The 24,171-nt window shown below is 31.4% G+C and overlaps 1 protein-coding gene across 1 annotated transcript in view; it reads right to left on the bottom strand.

Moving 5' to 3' along the window:
- Window positions 1-23,241, bottom strand: part of mlpha (melanophilin a) — a 49,811-nt gene extending 26,570 nt beyond the window's left edge. Inside the window, exons 1-10 of the mRNA XM_072379581.1 lie at window positions 23,042-23,241; window positions 19,970-20,191; window positions 18,228-18,340; window positions 18,067-18,111; window positions 17,391-17,449; window positions 16,438-16,527; window positions 16,217-16,319; window positions 15,225-15,418; window positions 14,843-14,923; window positions 14,517-14,750 (exon numbers count right to left, since the gene is read on the bottom strand). Of these exons, the coding sequence (XP_072235682.1) occupies window positions 14,517-14,750; window positions 14,843-14,923; window positions 15,225-15,418; window positions 16,217-16,319; window positions 16,438-16,527; window positions 17,391-17,449; window positions 18,067-18,111; window positions 18,228-18,340; window positions 19,970-20,191; window positions 23,042-23,151 (1,251 nt within the window). The 5' untranslated portion in view covers window positions 23,152-23,241. The remainder of the gene's footprint in view (window positions 1-14,516; window positions 14,751-14,842; window positions 14,924-15,224; window positions 15,419-16,216; window positions 16,320-16,437; window positions 16,528-17,390; window positions 17,450-18,066; window positions 18,112-18,227; window positions 18,341-19,969; window positions 20,192-23,041) is intronic.
- Window positions 23,242-24,171: the final 930 nt, after the last annotated feature.

Here is a 24,171-nt window from a genome sequence, read left to right on the forward strand (position 1 = left end):
CATCGTATGACGGCATATTACGTCTCAGAGTCATCGTATGACGGCATATTACGTCTCAGAGTCATCGTATGACGGCATATTACGTCTCAGAGTCATCGTATGACGGCATATTACGTCTCAGAGTCATCGTATGACGGCATATTACGTCTCAGAGCCATCGTATGACGGCATATTACGTCTCAGAGTCATCGTATGACGGCATATTACGTATCGGAGTCATCGTATGACGGCATATTACGTATCGGAGTCATCGTATGACGGCATATTACGTCTCAGAGTCATCGTATGACGGCATATTACGTCTCAGAGTCATCGTATGACGGCATATGACGTCTCAGAGCCATCGTATGACGGCATATTACGTATCGGTGTCATCGTATGACGGCATATTACGTCTCAGAGCCATCGTATGACGGCATATTACGTCTCAGAGTCATCGTATGACGGCATATTACGTCTCAGAGCCATCGTATGACGGCATATTACGTCTCAGAGCCATCGTATGACGGCATATGACGGCATGTGACGTCTCAGAGTCATCGTATGACGGCATATTACGTCTCAGAGCCATCGTATGACGGCATATTACGTCTCAGAGTCATCGTATGACGGCATATTACGTCTCGGAGTCATCGTATGATGGCATATTACGTCTCGGAGTCATCGTATGACGGCATATTACGTCTCGGAGTCATCGTATGATGGCATATTACGTCTCAGTCATCGTATGACGGCATATTACGTATCGGTGTCATCGTATGACGGCATATGACGTCTCGGAGTCATCGTATGACGGCATATTACGTCTCAGAGTCATCGTATGACGGCATATTACGTATCGGTGTCATCGTATGACAGCATATTACGTATCGGTGTCATCGTATGACAGCATATTACGTATCGGTGTCATCGTATGACGGCATATGACGTCTCGGAGTCATCGTATGACGGCATATTACGTCTCGGAGTCATCGTATGACGGCATATTACGTATCGGTGTCATCGTATGACGGCATATTACGTCTCAGAGTCATCGTATGACGGCATATTACGTCTCAGAGCCATCGTATGACGGCATATTACGTATCGGAGCCATCGTATGACGGCATATTACGTCTCAGAGTCATCGTATGACGGCATATGACGTCTCAGAGCCATCGTATGACGGCATATTACGTCTCGGAGTCATCGTATGACGGCATATTACGTCTCAGAGTCATCGTATGACGGCATATTACGTCTCGGAGTCATCGTATGACGGCATATTACGTATCGGTGTCATCGTATGACAGCATATTACGTATCGGTGTCATCGTATGACGGCATATGACGTCTCGGAGTCATCGTATGACGGCATATTACGTCTCAGAGCCATCGTATGACGGCATATTACGTCTCGGAGTCATCGTATGACGGCATATGACGTCTCAGTATGTTAGTATACAATGTTCCAGTATGCAGGATTCTTCACTGCCATCGTATGGCGGTACGAAGTCTCATAATCATCCTACGGCAGTATATGATGCTTAATGAATTTATTTTTGTGCTTGTTTTGGTAAATACTTTTGTACACGTTCGTTGAGGGACCTGCTGTAACTGGACCCAGTTTGTTTCTCAGATCCCAGCCCTGTTGGACTGGACACGGCAGCCAGGAGGTTTAAAGCCAGTCATGCTTCAGACGAGGCGGAGGGTTGGACTCAGCTATGGGTGGGAGCCGGGAGGGGGGTTGTGTGTGCAGTTTATGTTTGAAGCTTACATTTTCCTCAAGTTCCCTGAAAGCATCATCGGCCTGCTTTACGTCAGTGCCAACTAAGCGGGATCTGTCGATCGGCTCTGAGAGGCCGTACTCGACCATTGCGTTTTCTGTGGCGTTAATGGTTCTCAGGACCTCAGTGGTGAGGTCACAGAGGGCAGCGGCGGTGGATCTCTGAAAGCCATGTAGAGGGACAGATGTTAGCAGCTGGAAAACAACATCCCATCCAGCAGCAGCTACCGGGCTGGATGCCACACAGCCACGGGGACGCCGGTGGGAGGGTTACCGAAACGCAGACCTAGTCTCCGGGGGATCCATGTGGTCCAGGCAGGTAGCTGCTGACCTTCACATTAACGCAACATGGCAGTTGTGGGGTAAGACAGGAGGCAGCCTGTTAGTGAGGAGGCAGTCATGCACCAATGTCCCAACAAAGAGTCCACCTGAGGAAGCCTCTGACCCAGAACTTAAAGATGGAGACCCTCATTTTTTTTACTAAAAATAGATAAAGATAATTTCCCTCCTAAAGCAGTTAAACTCCGGGTTTTTCCTGCATAGAGAACTTGGTGGCGGCTGCCACCAACAAATTCCTTACCACCACCAGCTCATGGCTGGTTTTCAATTGGTCATTTTACCAAGCGTTTCCCTGTCGGGATCTGATTTCATTCATATGTAACTGCAGTTGCACTGTGTTGAAATTAGCTCCGGCCGACATGTCAAACAAAGCACCTTTTACCCCCTAACCCACATCCAGAGAGACGAAGAAGAGGAAGTTTTCACAGTAAAAAACACGGATGATGACAGATCGACAAAAAAGGGTTAGTATTGTTTCTTTTGCCCCCACACACGTCCAGTTCCTTTCAAAAGTTCATATTACATGCTACATAAATTGATTTTACCAGTATTGGTGAACGATATCAGTTTTGCAGTTATGGCGAAACGTAAGATCAGCTAATTTTTTCCAAATGAGAAGAGGACAGACAAGACAGGTGAAGGAGTGTAGACACTGAAGACAGGCAGCAATAACAATAAATGATAATAATAAATCGCAATAATTTGTGTTGTAAGTCAAGATTTTCAGATTTGATTGTGAACACTATCACAATTCATGTCTACACCAGGATAATGCAAAGTTATACTGCATGAACGTTTTAAGATAAAAACACCCAACAGTCTTTTATTATAGTCTTTTTACACATAATTATAGATAATTATAGTCTTTTTACATGTAATTATAGATAATTATGATAATTATAATCTTTTTACATGTAATTATAGATGATAATTATAGTATTTTTACATGTAATTATAGATGATAATTATGATAGTCTTTTTACATGTAATTATAGATGATAATTATAGTCTTTTTACGTGTAATTATAGATGATAATTATGATAATTAGTCTTTTTACATGTAATTATAGATGATAATTATAGTCTTTTTACATGTAATTATAGATGATAATTATAGTCTTTTTACGTGTAATTATAGATGATAATTATGGTATTTTTACATGTAATTATAGATAATTATAGTATTTTTACATGTAATTATAGATAATTAAAGTCTTTTTATATCTGATAATAGATGATAATTATAGTCTTTTTACATGTAATTATAGATGATAATAGATGATAATTATAGTATTTTTACATGTAATTATAGATAATTATGATAATTATAATCTTTTTACATGTAATTATAGATAATTATAGTCTTTTTACATGTAATTATAGATGATAATAGATGATAATTATAGTCTTTTTATATGTAATTATAGATGATAATTATAGTCTTTTTACATGTAATTATAGATGATAATTATGATAAATATATTTTTACAAGTAATTATAGATGATAAATATGATAATTATAGTATTTTTACAAGTAATTATAGATGATAATTATGATAATTATAGTCTTTTTACATGCAATTATAGATGATAATTATAGTCTTTTTACGTATAATTATAGATGATAATTATGATAAATATATTTTTACAAGTAATTAGAGATGATAAATATGATAATTATAGTCTTTTTACATGTAATTATAGATGATAATTTGATAATTAGTCTTTTTACATGTAATTATAGATGATAATAGATGATAATTATAGTATTTTTACATGTAATTATAGATGATCATTATGATAAATATATTTTTACATGTAATTATAGATAATAATTATCATAATTATAGTCTTTTATGTAATTATAGATAATGATAATCAAAGTCTTTATACATCTGATTATAGAAAATAAATATAGTCTTTTTAAATGTAATTATAGATGATAAATATGATGAGTATGGTCTTTTTACATGTAAATATAGATGATAATAGATGGTAATTATAGTCTTTTTACATGTAATTATAGATGATAATTATGATAAATATATTTTTACAAGTAATTATATATGATAAATATGATCATTATAGTTTTTTTACATGTAATTATAGATAATAATAATCAAAGTCTTTATACATCTGATTATAGAACATAAATATCGTCTTTTTAAATATAATTATAGATGATAATTATGATAATTAGTCTTTTTACATGTAATTATAGATAATGATAATCAAAGTCTTTATACATCTGAGTATAGAAAATAAATATAGTATTTTTAAATGTAATTATAGATGATAAATATGATGAGTATGGTCTTTTTACATGTAATTATAGATGATAATAGATGGTAATTATAGTATTTTTACATGTAATAATAGATAATTAAAGTCTTTTTTCATATCTGATAATAGATGACAATTATATTTTTTTTACATGTAATTATAGATGATAATTATGATAATTTTGGTCTTTTTATATGTAATTATAGATGATAATTATGATAATTATAGTATTTTTACATGTAATTATAGATAATAATTATGATAATTATAGTCTTTTTACATCTGGTAGATAATAGAACACAAATATAGTCTTTTTACATGTAACTATAGATGATAATTAGGATGATTATAGTAATTTTACATCTGATAATAGAACATAAATAGTCTTTTTACATGTAATTATTGATGATAATCATAGTATTTTTACATGTAATTATAGAATATAAATAGTCTTTTTACAAGTAATTATAGATGATAAATATGATAATTATAGTATTTTTACATGTAATTATAGATGATAATGATGATAATTAAAGTATTTTTACATGTAATTATAGAAAATAATTATGATAATTAGTCTTTTACATGTAATTATACATACTAATTATGATAATCAAAGTCTTAATGCATCTGATTATAGAATATAAATATAGTCTTTTTACATGTAATTATAGATGATAATTATAGTCTTTTTACATGTAATTATAGATGATAATTAGTCTTTTTACATGTAATTATAGATGATAATTATGATAAATATATTTTTACAAGTAATTATAATGATAAATATGATAATTAAAGTATTTTTTCATATCTGTACATAGATGACTATTATAGTTTTTTTTACATGTAATTATAGATAATTATGATAATTATAGTCTTTTTACATGTAATTATAGATGATAATTAGGATATATATATTTTTACAAGTAATTATAGATGATAATGATGATAAATATAGTATTTTTACATGTAATTATAGATAATAATTATGATAATTAGTCTTTTACATGTAATTATAGATACTAATTATGATAATCAAAGTCTTTATACATCTGATTATAGAGGATAAATATAGTATTTTTACATGTTATTATTGATGATAATTAGTCTTTTTACATCTGATAATAGAACATAAATAGTCTTTTTACATGTAATTATTGATGATAATTAGTCTTTTTAAATGTAATTATAGAATATAAATATAGTATTTTTACATGTAATTATAGATGATAATTATGATAATTATAGTCTTTACATGTAATTATAGATGATAATTATGATAAAAATATTTTTACAAGTAATTATAGATGATAAATATGATAATCATAGTCCTTTTACATGTAATTATAGATGATGATATAATTAGTCTTTTTACATGTAATTATAGATGATAATAGATGATAATTATAGTATTTTTACATGTAATTATAGATGATAATTATGATAAATATATTTTTACATGTAATTATAGATAATAATTATGATAATCAAAGTCTTTATACATCTGATTATAGAACATAAATATAGTCTTTTTAAATGTAATTATAGATGATAAATATGATGTTTATGGTCTTTTTACATGTAATTATAGATGATAATAGATGGTAATTATAGTATTTTTACATGTAATAATAGATAATCATAGTCTGTTTACATGTAATTATAGATGATAATTAGGATGATTATAATCTTTTTACATGTAATTATAGATGATAATTATAGTCTTTTTACATGTAATTATAGATGATAATTAGGATGATTATAGTCTTTTTACATGTGATAATAGAACATAAAAAGTCTTTTTACATGTAATTATTGATGATAATTAGTCTTTTTACATGTAATTATAGATGATAATCATAGTATTTTTACATGTAATTATAGATGATAATCATAGTATTTTTACATGTAATTAGAGATGATAATCATAGTATTTTTACATGTAATTATAGAATATAAATAGTCTTTTTACATGTAATTATAGATTATAATTATAGTCTTTACATGTAATTATAGATGATAATTATGATAAATATAGTATTTTTACATATAATTATAGATGATAATTATGATAATTATAGTCTTTTTACATGTAATTATAGATGATAATTAAAGTGTTTTTACATGTAATTATAGATAATTAGTCTTTTTATATCTGATAATAGATGACAATTATAGTTTTTTACATGTAATTATAGATAATAATTACGATAATCAAAGTCTTTATCCATCTGATTATAGAACATAAATATAGTATTTTTACATGTAATTATAGATGATAATTATGATAATTATGGTCTTTTTACATGTAATTATAGATAATTATGATAATTAAAGTATTTTTACATGTAATTATAGATGATAATTATGACAATTATGGTATTTTTACATGTAATTATAGATGATAATTATGACAATTATGGTATTTTTACATGTAATTATAGATGATAATTATGATAATTAGTCTTTTTACATGTAATTATAGATAATAATTACGATAATCAAAGTCTTTATCCATCTGATTATAGAACATAAATATAGTATTTTTACATGTAATTATAGATAATTATGATAATTATGGTCTTTTTACATGTAATTATAGATAATTATGATAATTAAAGTATTTTTACATGTAATTATAGATGATAATTATGACAATTATGGTATTTTTACATGTAATTATAGATGATAATTATGACAATTATGGTATTTTTACATGTAATTATAGATGATAATTATGATAATTATAGTCTTTTTACATCTGATAGATAATAGAACATAAATATAGTCTTTTTACATGTAATTATAGATGATAATTAGGATGATTATAGTAATTTTACATCTGATAATAGAACATAAATAGTCTTTTTACATGTAATTATTGATGATAATTAAAGTGTTTTTACATGTAATTATAGATATTAGTCTTTTTATATCTGATAATAGATGACAATTATAGTTTTTTTTACATGTAATTATAGATGATAAATATGATAATTATTTTTTAACATGTAATTATAGATGATAAATATGATAATTATAGTATTTTTACATGTAATTATATATAATTAAAGTATTTTTTCATATCTGTAAATAGATGACTATTATAGTTTTTTTTACATGTAATTATAGATAATTATGATAATTATAGTATTTTTACATGTAATTATAGATGATAATTATGATAATTATAGTCTTTTTACATGTAATTATAGATGATAATTATGATAAATATATTTTTACAAGTAATTATAGATGATAAATATGATAATTATAGTATTTTTACATGTAATTATATATAATTAAAGTATTTTTTCATATCTGTAAATAGATGACTATTATAGTTTTTTACATGTAATTATAGATACTTATGATAATCAAAGTCTTTATACATCTGATTATAGAAGATAAATATAGTATTTTTACATGTAATTATAGATGATAATTAGGATGATTAAAGTCTTTTTACATCTGATAATAGAACATAAATATTCTTTTTACATGTAATTATTGATGATAATAAGTCTTTTTACATCTGATAATAGAACATAAATAGTCTTTTTACATGTAATTATTGATGATAATTAGTCTTTTTACATGTAATTATAGAATATAAATATAGTCTTTTTACATGTAATTATAGATGATAATAGATATATTTATAGTCTTTTTACATGTAATTATAGATGATAATTATGATAATTATAGTCTTTTTACATGTAATTATAGATTATAATTATGACAAATATATTTTTACAAGTAATTATAGATGATAAATATGATAATCATAGTCCTTCTACATGTAATTATAGATGATGATATAATTAGTCTTTTTACATGTAATTATAGATGATAATAGATGATAATTATAGTATTTTTACATGTAATTATAGATGATAATTATGATAAATATATTTTTACATGTAATTATAGATAATAATTATGATAATCAAAGTCTTTATACATCTGATTATAGAACATAAATATAGTCTTTTTAAATGTAATTATAGATGATAATTATGATAAATATAGTCTTTTTACATGTAATTATAGATAATGATAATCAAAGTCTTTATACATCTGATTATAGAACATAAATATAGTCTTTTTAAATGTAATTATAGATGATAAATATGATGTTTATGGTCTTTTTACATTTGATAATAGAACATAAATAGTCTTTTTACATGTAATTATTGATGATAATTAGTCTTTTTACATGTAATTATAGATGATAATTATAGTATTTTTACATGTAATTATAGATGATAATCATAGTATTTTTACATGTAATTATAGAATATAAATATAGTCTTTTTACATGTAATTATAGATGATAATTATAGTCTTTTTACATGTAATTATAGATGATAATTAGGATGATTATAGTCTTTTTACATCTGATAATAGAACATAAATAGTCTTTTTACATGTAATTATTGATGATAATTAGTCTTTTTACATGTAATTATAGATGATAATTATAGTATTTTTACATGTAATTATAGATGATAATCATAGTATTTTTACATGTAATTATAGATGATAATCATAGTATTTTTACATGTAATTATAGAATATAAATAGTCTTTTTACATGTAATTATAGATTATAATTATAGTCTTTACATGTAATTATAGATGATAATTATGATAAATATAGTATTTTTACATATAATCATAGATGATAATTATGATAATTATAGTCTTTTTACATGTAATTATAGATGATAATTATAGTATTTTTACATGTAATTATAGATGATAATCATAGTATTTTTACATGTAATTATAGATGATAATTATGATAAATATATTTTTACAAGTAATTATAGATGATAAATATGATAATTATAGTATTTTTACATGTAATTATAGATGATAATTATGATAAATATAGTATTTTTACATGTAATTATAGATGATAATTATGGTCTTTTTACATGTAATTATAGATAATTATGATAATTAAAGTATTTTTACATGTAATTATAGATGATAATTATGACAATTATGGTATTTTTACATGTAATTATAGATGATAATTATGACAATTATGGTATTTTTACATGTAATTATAGATGATAATTATGACAATTATGGTATTTTTACATGTAATTATAGATGATAATTATGATAATTAGTCTTTTTACATGTAATTATAGATAATAATTACGATAATCAAAGTCTTTATCCATCTGATTATAGAACATAAATATAGTATTTTTACATGTAATTATAGATGATAATTATGATAATTATGGTCTTTTTACATGTAATTATAGATAATTATGATAATTAAAGTATTTTTACATGTAATTATAGATGATAATTATGACAATTATGGTATTTTTACATGTAATTATAGATGATAATTATGACAATTATGGTATTTTTACATGTAATTATAGATGATAATTATGATAATTATAGTCTTTTTACATCTGATAGATAATAGAACATAAATATAGTCTTTTTACATGTAATTATAGATGATAATTAGGATGATTATAGTAATTTTACATCTGATAATAGAACATAAATAGTCTTTTTACATGTAATTATTGATGATAATTAAAGTGTTTTTACATGTAATTATAGATATTAGTCTTTTTATATCTGATAATAGATGACAATTATAGTTTTTTTTACATGTAATTATAGATGATAAATATGATAATTATTTTTTTACATGTAATTATAGATGATAAATATGATAATTATATTTTTTACATGTAATTATAGATAATAATTACGATAATCAAAGTCTTTATCCATCTGATTATAGAACATAAATATAGTATTTTTACATGTAATTATAGATGATAATTATGATAATTATAGTCTTTTTACATGTAATTATAGATGATAATTATGATAAATATATTTTTACAAGTAATTATAATGATAAATATGATAATTAAAGTATTTTTTCATATCTGTAAATAGATGACTATTAGTTTTTTTTACATGTAATTATAGATAATTATGATAATTATAGTATTTTTACATGTAATTATAGATGATAATTATGATAATTATAGTCTTTTTACATGTAATTATAGATGATAATTATGATAAATATATTTTTACAAGTAATTATAGATGATAAATATGATAATTATAGTATTTTTACATGTAATTATATATAATTAAAGTATTTTTTCATATCTGTAAATAGATGACTATTATAGTTTTTTACATGTAATTATAGATACTAATGATAATCAAAGTCTTTATACATCTGATTATAGAAGATAAATATAGTATTTTTACATGTAATTATAGATGATAATTAGGATGATTAAAGTCTTTTTACATCTGATAATAGAACATAAATATTCTTTTTACATGTAATTATTGATGATAATAAGTCTTTTTACATCTGATAATAGAACATAAATAGTCTTTTTACATGTAATTATTGATGATAATTAGTCTTTTTACATGTAATTATAGAATATAAATATAGTCTTTTTACATGTAATTATAGATGATAATAGAGATATTTATAGTCTTTTTACATGTAATTATAGATGATAATTATGATAATTATAGTCTTTTTACATGTAATTATAGATTATAATTATGACAAATATATTTTTACAAGTAATTATAGATGATAAATATGATAATCATAGTCCTTTTACATGTAATTATAGATGATGATATAATTAGTCTTTTTACATATAATTATAGATGATAATAGATGATAATTATAGTATTTTTACATGTAATTATAGATGATAATTATGATAAATATAGTCTTTTTACATGTAATTATAGATAATGATAATCAAAGTCTTTATACATCTGATTATAGAACATAAATATAGTCTTTTTAAATGTAATTATAGATGATAAATATGATGTTTATGGTCTTTTTACATGTAATTATAGATGATAATAGATGGTAATTATAGTATTTTTACATGTAATAATAGATAATCATAGTCTGTTTACATGTAATTATAGATGATAATTAGGATGATTATAGTCTTTTTACATTTGATAATATAACATAAATAGTCTTTTTACATGTAATTATTGATGATAATTAGTCTTTTTACATGTAATTATAGATGATAATTATAGTATTTTTACATGTAATTATAGATGATAATCATAGTATTTTTACATGTAATTATAGATGATAATTATGATAAATATATTTTTACAAGTAATTATAGATGATAAATATGATAATTATAGTATTTTTACATGTAATTATAGATGATAATTATGATAAATATAGTATTTTTACATGTAAGTATAGATAATGATAATCAAAGTCTTTATACATCTGATTAAAGAAAACATAAAGATAGTCTTTTTAAATGTAATTATAGATGATAATATGTAATGGTCTTTTTACATGTAATTATTGATGATAATTAGTCTTTTTACATGTAATTATAGATGATAATTATAGTATTTTTACATGTAATTATAGATGATAATCATAGTATTTTTACATAGTCTTTTTACATGTAATTATAGATGATAATTATAGTCTTTTTACATGTGATTATAGATGATAATTATAGTCTTTTTACATGTAATTATAGATGATAATCATAGTATTTTTACATAGTCTTTTTACATGTAATTATAGATGATAATTATAGTCTTTTTACATGTGATTATAGATGATAATTATAGTCTTTTTACATGTAATTATAGATGATAATTATGATAAATATATTTTTACAAGTAATTATAGATGATAATTATAGTATTTTTACATGTAATTATAGATGATAATCATAGTATTTTTACATAGTCTTTTTACATGTAATTATAGATGATAATTATAGTCTTTTTACATGTAATTATAGATGATAATCATAGTATTTTTACATATAGTCTTTTTACATGTAATTATAGATGATAATCATAGTATTTTTACATGTAATTATAGATGATAATTATGATAAATATATTTTTACAAGTAATTATAGATGATAAATATGATAATTATAGTATTTTTACATGTAATTATAGATGATAATCATAGTATTTTTACATAGTCTTTTTACATGTAATTATAGCTGATAATTATAGTGTTTTTACATGTAATTATAGATGATAATCATAGTATTTTTACATATAGTATTTTTACATGTAATTATAGATGATAATCATAGTATTTTTACATGTGATTATAGATGATAATTATAGTCTTTTTACATGTAATTATAGATGATAATTATGATAAATATATTTTTACAAGTAATTATAGATGATAATTATGATAATTATAGTCTTTTTACATGTAATTATAGATGATAATTAGGATAATTATAGTCTTTGTACATCTGATAATAGAACATAAATAGTCTTTTTACATGTAATTTTAGATGATAATTATGATAATTATAGTATTTTTACATCTGATAATAGAAGAACATAAATAGTCTTTTTACATGTAATTATAGATGATAATCGATGATAATTATAGTATTTTTACATGTAATTATAGATGATAATGATAATTATAGTCTTTTTACATCTTATAATAGAACATAAATATAGTCTTTTTACATGTAATTATAGATGATAATTATGACAATTATAGTCTTTTTACATGTAATTATAGATGATAATTATGATAATTATAGTATTTTTACATGTAATTATAGATGATAATTCTAGTCTTTTTACATGTAATTAAAGATGATAATTATCATAATTATAGTCTTTTTACATGTGATTATAGATGATAATTATAGTCTTTTTACATGTAATTATAGATGATAATTATGATAAATATATTTTTACAAGTAATTATAGATGATAAATATGATAATTATAGTATTTTTACATGTAATTATAGATGATAATTAGGATAATTATAGTCTTTGTACATCTGATAATAGAACATAAATAGTCTTTTTACATGTAATTTTAGATGATAATTATGATAATTATAGTTTTTTTACATCTGATAATAGAAGAACATAAATAGTCTTTTTACATGTAATTATAGATGATAATCGATGATAATTATAGTATTTTTACATGTAATTATAGATGATAATGATAATTATAGTCTTTTTACATCTTATAATAGAACATAAATATAGTCTTTTTACATGTAATTATAGTTAATAAATATGATAATCAAAGTCTTTTTACATCTGATAATAGAACATAAATATAATATTTTTACATGTAATTATAGTCTTTTTACATGTAATTATAGATTATAATTATAGTCTTTTTACATCTGATAATAGAACATAAATATAATATTTTTACATGTAATTATAGATGATAATTATGATAATTATAGTATTTTTACATGTAATTATAGATGATAATTCTAGTCTTTTTACATGTAATTAAAGATGATAATTATCATAATTATAGTCTTTTTACATGTAATTATAGATAATAAATATGATAATCAAAGTCTTTTTACATCTGATAATAGAACATAAATATAGTCTTTTTACATGTAATTATAGATGATAATTCTAGTCTTTTTACATGTAATTATAGATGATGATTATTCCCTTTTTACATGCGATCATGTGATCTCGGATGGTTATGTTATTGCCCTAGTTATCTGTATCTATAGTTATCTGTATCTATAGTTATCTGTATTTACAGTTATTTGTATCTATAGTTATCTGTATTTATAGTTATCTGTTGTGTCGGTCTGTGACTGTTTGGATAAATTCCAGTGATATCGTCGCTCAGTGCTTTATGACTCGGGGCGTCAGACAGCAGATATTTCTGAGTAAACTTCCACCTCTGCCTTCTTTCACTCAGCTTTAGCAGTTTTTTGTTCTTTTTTTTCTCGTTTTTATTTCTAAATGTACAGCTGACAGGGTCTCCTGGATTTTTCTTTTTAAATCTACGATAAATAATATAAAGTTCAGTTTGTGGAGTGGAACTCTTTGTCAGGACAGGAAAAAAACAGTTCAGACTCCTTTTGAAGTCGTCAGTTGTGCCATAAAGAGGAAGCTGATCACAAACAGGAACGTGGATGCTTTCAAATCTTCTTCAGCAATTTCATCTCATTCTTTACCCTCGGTCTCTGTTCAGAGCCGTGAGGCTCATAAAACCGGCTCTGAAACCTCCAGGTTCCCACTTGTGGTAACTCTGAGTGGAGCTCCTACCTTCTGAGCCTCTGTGGGCATCTCGTCACTGGAAGAGCTGAGCTCTTTGTCCTTCAGGACATTTGGAGGGATCCCAGGGCCTCCTCTGACGCCTGCTGAACCTTTACCCAAAGGGAAGGGCTTCTTCCCAGCCTCATCGTCCGAAGACAGGCCCTTATCACTCAGGGTTCCAGCCAGCTCACTCAGCTTCCTCCTCAGCTTCTCCTCCTCGTTCTGACCCGATGGAGTCGCTACCTGCAGAGTAAAGCAGGAGAGATGCACCTGACTCAGGCTACAGCTTCTTCTTCTGTGCATAAATAGAGGTTCATTGGCTTTCATTGTGCCACCTCGTCGCCCGGCGTCATCTTCTCCTCCAGGCGGCTCAGCAGACTCTCGATAGCCGACATTCGCTTGTTCAGTTCGTTTATCTGCAGATTAAAACCCAAACAAGACATTCCTGTGATATGGAATATGTTTTAAAATGTTTTAGTCAACCTACTAACACTCAACAGAATCTGTTACTATGGAGAATTTAATCCATTAACTCTTTAGAATTTTTTAAGGAGTTGCTGAATTTTGTAGTTTTGGGACATTTGTCTCCATTTGTTGGAAAAATAATAGATATTGATCACTTTTCTGGTTGTGATGGTGAAATTCTGTGAAAATCTTCCCGAGGCAGAGGACAGGTGTAACTGGACCAGGTGATTGGACCCAGTCGTGTGTTCTTACAGGTGGGGCTTGACCCAAGTTCTCCTGGGAGGAAGTTCTGCTGTTTCTCCGGCGATGGGGGGGTTGTTGGTACATGGGAGGGTACTTCTGGTACTCCTCCTCATCCGAGGTGTCGACATACTGCTGCCGAGCCACCGAGGAGCTGATCTTGGACAGGGAGCGGGTCCGGATCATCCGGTTCTCCCCGTAGTCATCTGATGACAGATAGATACAGAACAAGTTTTAAGACTGTCAGTAACTCTGTAGTTCCTGAGAGAGACACCAGACGGAGCCCCAGTAAAACATCTGCAACACAACGACTGCAGCTGGATGCTCAATGTGTTCAGATAAACAAGCAGCTTTCAAATACATCTGGGGCTATTTCAATCATAAATACAAAGTTACCCAGGTGAGGGCATCAAGTGAACATCTAAGGACATTTAAAGACTTTTCCACCTGAGTTTATGCCAGTTTAACGGAGTTAAGGTGCAGTGTGATTCCACTCATCACACAACACAAACTTATTAGTCCCATGGTACCTGAATGCAGCACCCCTGTGGGTCAGGGTCGTGCATCCCGGGGGAGACCTTGCTGTCTCCCTGGCACGTGCACGAGCTCCACTGTTTTGTATGCTAGTTCTGCATGTTCTTAGCTAACCTGCACTTCCTTTTCATGTTACATTTTTTTCAGATGTTTACCTGTGGGAGGGTTACATGTAACATGTAACCCTCCCACAGGTAAACTGACTGAATTAATCTGCTTCCAGGTACATTACATGTTGTTAAGTTATTTGGGTTATTTTAGTGCTAAATGAGCAGTCGGACCTTGCTGTCTCCCTGATGTTTGAGGGAACTGCGACTGACTGAATTAATCTGCTTCCAGATTAAATCCAAAATCAACGGCAAGTTGCCAACAGTGAAGACCTTTTTCTATGCAACGAGAGGGTAAAAAAACGCCACACCAGTAACACGTGCCATTAAACTTCATTTGTCTGCACAGAAGCTGTGACTGACCAGCTCTCATGGCGTACCGGTCCAGGCTCTTCCTGCGGTTTGCTCGGTGGTTGTAGTGGTCATAGTCCAAATCGTTCCTGTAAAACCGATCCTCCTGCATCTGCTGCTCAACACAAATAAAGATCACTGTTTTCACACAGTGTCAGTGAATGCATCACAGGAAACTAAGTGAACTGAGGGAGCTACTGATATCTGGAGTTGAACAGCAATGTTTGAGTTACCTGGACGGATGGGCGGCGTGAATGAGGAAAATACTCCTCTGAGTCAAAGTCCATGGGATGAACAGACAGCAGGCGTTTACTCTTCCTCATCTGACAGGAAAACACTCGTCTTAGCTTTATGTGACCAAGTGATATTAACAGACCAGAATAAACTGGAACCAGAGGCTGCTATACAAAAAATATTAATTTTATTAACAATATATTTTTTGATAAAATACTAACCTCTAGAGTGAGTAAATTATAAAAGACAAAAGATACAATCAAACCAAACATGAGATGGTTAAAAAGAAAACAACCCTGGGACTAGACTGCAGGGGGGGGGGGGCTTCTGAAGTTATGCACAGCAAGAGAAAACATCACAAACACATGGAAATTTATGACTGAAATACACTCAATTTACCTATGCACAGCCATCTTAAAGTGACAAACCACACAATAAAGCACACCTAGCAAAAGTCTCCCCCCTTAAAGATGGCAGAAAACTCCACAAAAAATAACCTGCCCAAATGATAAATTAAAAACAAACTCGAATAAACCTGGAAAAACAGTGGTTGGCTTTTTTTTAGACACATCTCCATTGAAAACCTCACACTGGAACATCATCCTTCATTCCAGGCATGCAGGGGACTCCTTCTTGGCTGTCTTTAAACAATCATTCAATAGATCAGTCCCCTCCCAACACAGAATGCCTACAAGCAATTCATACCACAAATAAACAGCCAAAGGGTTATTCTCTAGTGACCAAGTAATATTAAAATCATGCTTTCAAACATCTAAAAAGTAGAGCCTCAGCTCAGCTGCTCCCAGGTGTTTCAGTGCAGGAGAAAAGGCCCAAACGAGCCTTCCTGCCCCTTTTATTGACTCCACCCCATTTGCCTGTTCTGGACTTCCTGTTCCTCCCTTCCACATTTACATGAAACATAAACTTCCACAGTTTATACATGAATGTTTACCATTTTGTAGCGCTGAGCCTCAGCCTCTCCAGGCTCGTCCTCATTAACGTTGTACACATCTGCAAATAAAACATTTGATTTTACATAAAATCTATCTCCTAATATGAGCCTTTCTATATCACAGAACTCTAAGCTAACACTTTTTCATACAGAATCATTTATGGTCATTGCACATATTCAGCTCAAACATCAACACACACTATTGTAAATCTAAATTAAAATCAGTAGCATAATGTTGGGCTATTTTACCTCACAATAGGCTTAATTTAGTTGTTTTATTCACTGCACTATACAAGGAAAAAGTAGCTTTGTTAACCATGTTAACAACTTGTTCAATGTGCTGAGTCATAGCAATATTTTAGCAAACACTTCAGCATCCACAACAATGTTTAACATAATATAGCATAATATATTATATATATCAGTTATTGCAACTAAGTAAGGTAGAACCTAAAATGTTCCCCTTTCATCCACCCATCTAATTTCTATATACACTTAATACAGGTGGATGGGCTGGATCCTACCCCAGCTGTCATTGGGTGAGAGGCAGGGTACACCTGGACATGTTGCCAGAGACAAACAACCATCCGCTCACTCCAAAGGACCATTTAGAGACACCGGTTAACCTAACATGTATGTTTTTGGATGGTTGTGTTCATGTTGTGTAAACACTCACTGCTGCGGACATCAGGCATACTCTGAGTGTCGTCATCCCGACCGCCTGATAAACAAACACCATTCATCATGGAGACACAATATAACCAGGTTATATATATATATAACCAAACAAAAGCAAAACAGGAAGTCTGTATATTAACAACATGTGCTGTGAATCACCGTCTCCATTAAGTCTCTTGTACAGCGACCTCATGACCTTCGCACTGCCGAAGCGTTTGAAGCGGTTTCTCACGTTGTCATGGTACCAACCTACGGTCCCGATCTTCAACACTCTGTAACAGGAAGATACTCGACAATTCAACAAAAACACTCAACAAGAACTCAGAGCTCTGATCTTCAACACTGTAATACAAAGACTCACAACTAACTAAATACACAACTTGAAAGAAAAAAAACATGAGAAAATGCAATATAATGGTCATTGATAATCCACATTTCAGGGTAAACATCTTTTACACCCCGTGTAACAAAACAGCAAAAGTACTCAATAAACCAGAGGTAGAAATTCACAGTGCAACAGACAAACAAAATAATCCAAATAAACACAACACAACACAACAGCATCATGCTAACATCAGTGCTAACATCAGTGCTAACATCAGTGCTAACATCAGTACTAACATCAGTACTAACATCATGCTAACATCAGTGCTAACATCGGTACTAACATCAGTACTAACATCAGTACTAACATCATGCTAACATCAGTGCTAACATCAGTGCTAACATCATGCTAACATCATGCTAACGTCAGTGCTCACATCAGTGCTATCATCTTGCTAACATAAATGCAAACTTCAGTACAAAAATCAGTGCTAACATTAGAGCTGACATTAGCGTTAACATTAGTGCTAAAAACATGCTAACATCAGTACTAACATCAGTGCTAACATCATGCTAACATCAGTGCTAACATCGGTACTAACATCATGCTAACATCAGTGCTAACATCAGTACTAACATCATGCTAACATCAGTGCTAACATCAGTGCTAACATCAGTGCTAACATCAGTACTAACATCAGTACTAACATCATGCTAACATCAGTGCTAACATCGGTACTAACATCAGTACTAACATCAGTACTAACATCATGCTAACATCAGTGCTAACATCAGTGCTAACATCATGCTAACATCATGCTAACGTCAGTGCTCACATCAGTGCTATCATCTTGCTAACATAAATGCAAACTTCAGTACAAAAATCAGTGCTAACATTAGAGCTGACATTAGCGTTAACATTAGTGCTAAAAACATGCTAACATCAGTACTAACATCAGTGCTAACATCATGCTAACATCAGTGCTAACATCGGTACTAACATCATGCTAACATCAGTGCTAACATCAGTGCTAACATCAGTACTAACAGCATGCTAACATCAGTGCTAACATCGGTACTAACATCATGCTAACATCAGTACTAACATCAGTGCTAACATCATGCTAACATCAGTGCTAACATCGGTACTAACATCATGCTAACATCAGTGCTAACATCAGTGCTATCATCTTGCTAACATAAATGCAAACTTCAATACCAAAATCAGTGCTAACGTCAGTATAAACATCATGCTAACATCAGTGCTATCATCTTGCTAACATAAATGCAAACTTCAGTACAAAAATCAGTGCTAACATTAGAGCTGACATTAGCGTTAACATTAGTGCTAAAAACATGCTAACATCAGTACTAACATCATGCTAACATCAGTGCTAACATCGGTACTAACATCATGCTAACATCAGTGCTAACATCAGTGCTATCATCTTGCTAACATAAATGCAAACTTCAATACCAAAATCAGTGCTAACGTCAGTATAAACATCATGCTAACATCAGTGTTAACATCATGCTAATATTGTGCTAATGATACGCTGAATCTGATTGAGTCTCACCTGGTCATGCGGCAGTTGTCACACACCCAGCCGTGCTCCTTCTTGTTGTAGCGGCTGCAGGATTTGCAGGTGTACATGTGGCAATCCAGACACTGGCGCTTGCTGTTGACCAAGAACTTGAAGGGCTGTAGGCAGCGGATGCAGAGCGAGTCGGACACGTTGGTCTGAGAGCCCAGCAGCTCCAGCTTTGTGTCCTCCTTTTCGATCTTATTCTTCAGCTCACTGCAGAAAACAGGAAACCGAGTCATGGTGGTTGGACTGACAAGAGAAGAAATTTGGTCCAAATATTTAACATTCTTCTTTTAAATTTGTGAAAAACATTTTAAACTGAACAAACTTTCTGACTGTGTCCCAAAGGGGTTACTTAAAGAGTTTAAACCCATTTAAACTATTATGAAGCGGTGTGCTTTTGAATTTGTGCTTTAGGGAGTGTTTACACTTGGATTTTCAGGTCTGGACCAAATCAGAAATTAAGTCTCGGTGATCATCAAACCAACAGATGCCTGATAATAGACCCATGGATAACCCTGGGGACACTAAAGAGCCCGAGCGGGATAATCCAAGCTAGTACCGAGGACAGCGCTGTGTGGGATTTTAACAGGTAAATTAACGTTCATCTTAATGTTACTGAAACTAAATACTTGCATCACACAGTGAGTTAAACTGGGATCCATGTAACGCTAACCGTTAACTAATGATAATCAGATATTAATGTGTAGCTCTATTTTATGGCTATGCAGCTAGCTAAATCAAAAGCTAACTAAAGATTGACAGATAAAGCTTGTGGCAGTGATTGAAATTAGTGAATTTCAGCTGGGTCTTCACAGGTTCCCGGGGTTTTATGGATGAATGTCATCTGCAGGTCTGAGGCCCCCAAGCTTGTTATGCAGGCCCTCCAAAAGTGCCATGAAGCCAGTTACAGCTGATCAGGGAGACTCAAGGTTTGTGGTAAAAAGGCTTGTCGTATCCCAGGTGGCGTGATGAAAATCATTACAGCCACATGCTCAGAACAGTACTCTGGCACTACTGTGTTGTTTGAGCCCCTTGACTGTGGTCTGCCTGCCGGGCTGCTTGTTTCTCCTGCCTGGGGTCAGTGGTGCGGGGCACAGCCCACATTCCTATTGTGCATTTAGGGTCCTCTGGTGTGTTGCCGTACCCCCATGCTGTTGTTGGGACCTTAGAGGAGGTACGGGTGGTAAGTCTACCCTCCTCGGCCATCGAGGTGCCACCTGTGGTGGCTTCAGTGGCTTATTAGCTTATTAGGGAGAGCAGCAGCCCCTACGCCTCTGTGCTGGTTAAGAAGAAGGACGGCAGTCTGCGTATGGGTGTGGATTATAGGCTCCTGATTAGCAAGACCCAAAAGAAAGCTGAGTGCACCCCTGCATCAGCTGCCGGGCCGTAAGTCCAAGCGGGTCGATAAAGCAGCCTCTGGTTGTTGGACAGCAGAGTGGCACCAGAGCTTTGAGGCATTGGAAGCCAGACTCATCTGTGCTAGCATATGCTGATTTTACCCTCCCATTCATTCTGGAGGTGGATGCCAGCTGTGGTGGTCTTGGGGCAGAACGGTTAGGCCCATAGCCTATGCTGGCCGTGGGTTGAGGCCCACTGAGCACACCATGAGTTTGGTTTTCTGGACATGTAAAAGGCATCCAGATAGAGAGGAGCAGAAGGAGCTATAACAGGCAGCCTTGGTCTTGCTTCGGCAGTGGAATCGGTTGGTCGAGAGGAACGGTGTTTTGTATCGCTGGCTTTTCAGGTCAGATGGGGCTGAAGTTGTATTCGGTTGTTGTTGCCTTTAAAATCAGATGTGCTGACTGAGGTCCATCAGGGGCCAAAGGTAAGAAAACTGCTTGGATTGGAAAAATACTGAGCTGAACATTTGTACTGTTACGTGGAATTTAATTTCCGTTTTGTTCGAATTCTAAAATTGGTATAGAAAAAAATATCGCTCAGTATTGAACTGAAGGTATCGGTATTGGTACCAGTATGGAAAAATTAAGAGCTGGGATGAACAGAGCTCTTCTGTTTGGACGAATGAGGTCAGCAGGAAATAAGAAATAAAGTTGTGCTTGTTTCGGTGTCTTTGGTCATTTTATACTGACGGTTGCAGTTGGGCTGAACAGCAGTATTCACTGGAACTGGACCAGGTTAGATCAATCATCCCACTGCTACGAGCCATTTGTCCTCCGGTGGCTTCAACAAGCTGTGGCTTCCAGAGTGAGTGAGAGAATCAGGACTTCCAACCATCCACGGTTCCTTTCCAATACATCCTGCCCACACCGGATCACATTTGGATTCATGGGTTTTTGTTGAGCTCCTCAGGTTCTGCTGATGCAGTTTTTGTTGCCTCTCACTGGTTCACATGCTGAAATACTTTGTACTGCAATGAGATGTTGTCTTCTGAATAAGTCTTTAGTTTGGTTCCATCTGTTCCTCATACTTAATCCCAGGCTTGACCTTTTCTCCAGGAGGAATGATTCTTGGATCATCTTCTGACTGCGTTTCACACCGAATTTATTTTTAACACTCAGAACTCTGTTTGTGTTGGTTGTTGTCACTCGCTTGGTTATCTTCAGATGATTTCATTACGGAGCTTTGATGGAAAGATTGACCTCGTTAATCTTGATGTTTATCAGCTGGTCAACTCCTGACGCAACAATTGATGTGGGGAGTCAGACAACAGGAGCCTGTTCCCTCTGCTGAGCGCCAATCTGATTAAACTGAGAAAAACGGATTATGGGAGCACATACATCATTCAGATGCTGCCTTCTGCTGTTTCTGATGGTCACAGAGTGACCCAACCTCTGCTGTCCTGCAGCCGGGAGCCTGAGTGTGGCTGCCCCCGGGGCTGATGGGAGTTGGAGTCCTCAGCAGAAGTCCATGTGACTGAAGCGTGATCGACTGCAGGAACAAAAGCGTCTTTCACACTCGTGTTCCTGCTGACATCACATGAGCGAATCGATTCACACGCTCCAGCGGTGACACACACACAGAGTTTATCATCAGCTCAAACGTAATACTCATAAAAAGGACCTTTTCAGACAGTGGAGACACAGAAATGGATGAAGGTACCTGAGCCTCTCCTCTTCGTTCTTGCGGAGGTTGAAGTCTCGTTGGATCACCTCCCACACGTGTTTGGCCTCTTCATCCGACAGACGGGTCAGGTCCAGTTTACGCTCCATGATCAATAATCAATAATCAATCGATGAAAACTCTGGAGCTGATTAATCAGTCAGTACGGACCTGTGGAGCTCCTCAGGGTTCAGTTGTCGGCTCTCTGTTGTTTGTTTAGAAGTAAAAAAATTAAAATTTGATGAAAATATTTAAATGTTTTCCAGACAAAAACCCAGAAAATATTACTTTAAAAACAAACTCAAACTGGAGCAGCTCAGAAATACTCTCTAAAGAATATTACACAAAATATTATTTATTAATGTTGAAATATTAAGAAAAAGTCATTTAATTCTTTAATTAAGCAAAAAAAGAAGCAGCATTGACAGATCAGCAAGAAAACAGGCCGACCTCCAAATAAATGAACGATTTGTAATGTTGGGGTAACATTTAAATACATCATTTGATAAATATATAAGTATTCTGAGAGGATTAGGGTTAGTTAATAAGTTAGAATACTTATTACAAACTAAACATTTGGACATAAAATGAACATTTCTTTCCAGGGTTTTTGAGCCATTTAAGCCTTTTAAACTTGAACTGAAATTTCTGAAAAATAAAAACAAAACTGATGACTTTTTTTATCTTTAAGAAACGTCATGAAAGAACAAGAATAGTCAAAATAATTTCAGCTACAACTTTCAGAGAAGGAAAATGTTTTCAGGTGATTTTGCTTTAAATATTTCGACAGAATTTAAAAACAAACTAAACTTTTGGAGAAGACAGATTTTAAAAGACGTTTTTCTGTGAGTTAAGAATTGAATTGTGGGTGAAAGAGAGGTGAGGTGACCTGAACGCCCCGCACACGGATCAGGAAACTCCTTGGAAAGCTGAGCGGGGGTCTGGCAGAGGTCTGTGAGCCTCTTCGCCCTCTGCTCACCCTCTGATTGGGTCTCACAGAGACCGCTGCCAACTGCCATTCAGAGACATTTTCCTGTAATTAGGAAACCAGATTAAAGAGCAGAAATCCAACTCACCCCGGCTCGTTGTGTCTGCAGCTGCTGACTGATGAAGCGTCCCAGAATACCAGA

The sequence above is a fragment of the Leuresthes tenuis genome, unplaced genomic scaffold (genome assembly GCF_036924035.1).
Source record: "Leuresthes tenuis unplaced genomic scaffold, fLeuTen1.0.hap1 SCAF_1, whole genome shotgun sequence".
Taxonomy (NCBI): domain Eukaryota; kingdom Metazoa; phylum Chordata; class Actinopteri; order Atheriniformes; family Atherinopsidae; genus Leuresthes; species Leuresthes tenuis.